The sequence below is a fragment of the Nicotiana tomentosiformis genome, chromosome 5, assembly GCF_000390325.3.
Source record: "Nicotiana tomentosiformis chromosome 5, ASM39032v3, whole genome shotgun sequence".
NCBI classification, from domain to species: domain Eukaryota; kingdom Viridiplantae; phylum Streptophyta; class Magnoliopsida; order Solanales; family Solanaceae; genus Nicotiana; species Nicotiana tomentosiformis.
The window spans coordinates 36,757,886-36,762,318 of NC_090816.1; the positions used below are offsets into that span (position 1 = coordinate 36,757,886).

A 4,433-nucleotide genomic window follows, 5' to 3' on the forward strand; every position below is an offset into this window, starting at 1 on the left:
TCCTCGAAAATCTGGAGCCTCGCCATATCCTGCCTGATCACCTCTCCCTAATACTTCTTAGGCCGCACTCTACCTCTTCTCGTGCCCTCCACAACCAGCCGCTCACACCTCCATACCGGAGCATCTGGGCTTCTCCTCTGAACATGTCCGAATCATCTAAGCCTCGCTTCCCGCATCTTGTCATCAATGGGAGTCACATGCACCTTCTCCCGAATATCATCATTAATGTACATGTATAAATGAATAAAATGCATGAAAATATATTAATAATCTCAATATTCCTTTCGGATAAACTTCATGAACAGCGCATCATTCTGAGACCCATGAACAAAAGATATAATAATATGTCACATGGTGAATCAAGAACATAAAGACCCCTAGTATTTCTATGAATAGAGTCGTTTATGAAAACTGTGCGTTTACTCGTTTCTTTTTTATATCATTTGGATTATGCCAAAAAGAAAAAAGGGATAGCCTTAACATACCTGAGTCGATTCTCTTGAGAAAGATTACACTGTATTCCCTTAATATTGAAAAATCTCACAATAGCAACATAAATACAATGCCTACATTTGGAAAAAATTCTGCCATCACTGTTCCAATGAAACAGTGATTCGATACTGTTCATCACGGAAAGCTGTGAGTTTGAGCTTCAATGGCCGTGATGGCCGGCGACCAGCCATCTTTTCTGGCTGGTCTGCCCTCCTCCAACATCACCCAACCACAAACAACACCAACTATCAATCCACAAACTCTAGATTATGCAAAGATTTTGACACCCAACTCAACCAATCCTCCTGCGATGACTGCTGCCCAAGCTTCAGTGCAGCCCATCGCCCAATTATCTACGACAACAAACAACAATCCCCAATCCATGGATTATTCAAAACTTTTAAAACCTAATGCCATTAATGCCGCTATGAAAACCTTCGTTACGCTACCATTGAAACCAGTTGAGTTCCTTCACGGAGGACCAGTTGTGAAGTGGAAGAAACAAGAAGGGATGCAATCTATTGTACAAAAAGGACTTCTACTTGCAGTTCTTGGGAAATTTTTGTATGGGAAGCCTGTTATTAGTGAATTACGTAAAGTGATTCCAATTCAATATGAGATTAAAGGCCATTGTTTAGTTGGTTTAATTGATGATAAGCATGTGTTGATTAGGCTATATTTATTGGAGGACTATGTTCATCTTCTTTCAAAGCCAGCTTTTTATTTAAAAGCTTAGTCAGACATGTGGCAGATGCTTTGTACAAAATGGAATCCATGGTGGACACCTGATGAAGAGACTCCCATTGCCATTGCTTGGATTAGCTTTCCAGAACCGCCTCCTAATTTCTTTGGGAAGAAATGTGTATTTTCCTTTGCTCGTGCAGTTGGTAATCCATTACATGTAGACCTAGCCACTCAAAATGGGACTAGACCTAGTTGTGCTAAGGTGAAGGTGGAAGTTAACTTGTTAAGTAAGTTCCCTCATCGTATTAAGATTGTGGAAGAAGCTGATGAATTTGGACCAGAAGAGTTCAAGTGGATCAGGATTAAGTATGATTATATGCCAAAATATTGCAAACCTTGCAAAAAATAGGGGCATAGTGAGGTAGAATGCTGGGTAATTCATCCTGAATTACACAAGAGATTTGAAGAAGGTGTTGAGGAACAAAGCAAGGAGAAGGCAGTTGTGGTGAGTTCTGATGCAATTGGGACTGCTGCAAATTCAACAAAGGTCCTAACTAGTGGAAAGGTGGTTGGTAAGCCTACTACTAATCATGCCAAGCAGGAATGGATGCAAGCAAGGAAGAACAAATACCAACGAGATAATGGGGGTCACATTGTTGATAACAAATAAGGAAAGGAAGCTGACAAGGGTAAAGGGAAGGCCAAAGTTGAGGAAGTTGCAACCAAGAACAAGTTTAATTCACTAGAGGTTGAGGAAGTTCATCAGCCTAGTCTACAAATTACTGAAGGCAAAGGTGAGGATCATAGAAATGGTAAGAAGAAGGAACATGGGGAAAAGCAAGCTAAGAAGGGCCAGGAGAAGGAAAAGAAAGTCAATACTAAACAGGAACATAAGCATGTGAAGAAGGAAGCAGTTGAGAAGGTGGTGGAAAATGAGCATAATGGTAACCCTATTCCTTCTGGGATTCAGTCTTCAGCTCCTAAAGATGATCAAGAATTAGCTAAGGCTAATTCTAGTGTTGCTATTGATCAACGTACTGATGAAAGGGCTAATAAGGAATCCACAATCAACTGGGTTCATAGAAGGTTTGGGACTAGCAATGAGGAGCTAAAACAACTCAATATGACCACAAACCAATCTTGTCATGTGATTCCATCTCAAACATTTAAAGATTCTGGGCAGATTGAGGATCTTGATGAGGTAAACTCTACAAAGGTCTTATGGAGTGATGCAACTGAGGTTAAGGATGATCAGTTAGGCACAACAAAGACAGCAGAAGTCAAGGTGAAGAAGGATAACAAGCCAAGCTCACTTGGCGATAGGTTGGCGATGCCATGCCTAAAGCCAGGCTCCTCAGGCGTTAGGGTGGCAACGCCAGGCCTAAAGCCAGGTTCACCTGATGAGGCAGCTATAGTAAACCCCAACCTTAGTCCAACTGGAGAGATATTGGCCTATGTAGATGGTATTCCAGTATATAGATTGGAGAACAAACTTGATGGAGATGTTAATGTGAAGATTAGGGATGATATAGTGGGTTCAGACCAAATTTCAGGCAATGGTAAGGGTGGTGATCTCACTAGAACAGGAGGGATCCACCACAAATTTCAGGCAAAGATCAACCACAACCTTCAAGAATAATGTCCAGGAGGGTAGCTTCTCTATCTAAATGATGATGATCAAAACATTAATATGGAACATAAGGTCTGTGAATACACAACAGGCCTTTCCTAGGGTGATCAACATGAATAGGGAGCATAAGTTTTGTGTAGTTGCATTGATGGAGCCTTTTCAAAAGAAGGGACTCATTGATAGACATAGAAGGAGGTTGAATATGGAGACTGCTTATGCAAATATTAATGGGCAAATATGTTTGTTCTTCGATGCAGTGGTTGAATGGGAATTAGTGGAGGATACTGAGCAACAGGTGATTGTGAGAGTGTTTCACCATGACCTAGTGCAGCACATGATGATGACATTTTTTTAATGCAAAATATTCAACAATGGAGAGTTTGGAATTGTGGGATCACTTCTATTACTTAGCAAGTGATATGGAATTACCATGGTTGTTAGGAGGGGATTTCAATGTGGTATTGCATGAAGATGAGAAAATAGGGGGACTTCCAGTACACCCTCCTGAATATGAGGATTTTGCATTTTATGAAAACTCTTGTAGTTTGTTTGAGCAAGGGTATAAAGGAAGTCCATTTACATGGTGGAATGGGAGATCCAATGCTGAGTGTATATTGAAGAGATTGGATAGAATTTTTGTGAATTTGCCATTTCAGAACATGTTTCAAACCATTGAAGTTGAGCATCTAATCAGAACTGGATCATATCATGCACCATTGCTAATGACATGTGGGGTGCAGACAACCAATTTTGTCAAGCCTTTCAGGTTCTTGAACTTTTGGACAAAGCAAGCTACATTTATGGATATGGTGAGGCAGAATTGGGAAGCTGATTTCATAGGGAATCTGTTTTTGATGTTCAAGCAGAATATCAAGAGGGTGAAGGAAACACTTTCAAAATGGAGTAGGGAAACATTTGGTGATACCTACAAGCAATTGGTTATTTTGGAGGACATTGTTAGGGTGAAGGAGATGTTGTTTGAAGAAGAGCCTACAACTGAGAATAGGATTGTGCTTCAAAAGTCTCAATCTAAATTGAAGAAATACTTGAGTATTGAGGAGCAGTATTGGAAGCAAAAAGCTGGGATAATTTGGTTTGCTGAATGAGATAGAATACAAGTTTCTTTCATAATTATGTCAATGGAAAAAGAAAGAAATTGCGACTGAAGAGGATCAAAAGTGGCAGTGGGGTATGGATTGAAGACCAGGAGCAATTGGCTACAACTTCAATGGACTTCTATCAAAAACAGTTCACAAATAAAGGTGATGCTTTTGAATTTTCCTTGCTCAATAATGTACCTTCAATGATCACTATGGATCAGAATTCGGAACTTAGCAGATTGCCAACAATTGAAGAAGTAAGGGCATCAGTTTTTGAGCATAATAGGGAGAATGCTAGTGGTTTTGATGGATTCACTAGCCTGTTTTATCAAACATGCTGGGATATTATTGGTGCTGATGTACACAACATGGTGCTACACTTCTATGGAGGAGCTGCATTGCCTAAATCCATCACTCACACCAATCTAGTGTTGCTGCCCAAGAAACCTAGAGTTGAGACCTTCTCTGACTTAAGACCTATTAGTTTGAGAAACTTCATTAACAAGGTCTTGTCTAGGGTGTTACAT

General features: G+C 40.2%; 1 protein-coding gene across 1 annotated transcript; it reads left to right on the top strand.

The window, feature by feature from the left end:
* Positions 1–3,177: 3,177 nt before the first annotated feature.
* LOC138892171 (uncharacterized) lies at positions 3,178–3,912 on the top strand. The gene has a single exon (XM_070175877.1). It carries the CDS (start codon positions 3,178–3,180, stop codon positions 3,910–3,912), a length of 735 nt encoding a protein of 244 aa, XP_070031978.1.
* The last annotated feature ends 521 nt before the right edge of the window (positions 3,913–4,433 follow it).

Coding starts and splice junctions, on each gene's coding strand:
- LOC138892171 (XM_070175877.1), top strand. CDS start 3,178: ATGGAGAGTTTGGAATTGTGGGATCACTTCTATTACTTAGCAAGTGAT.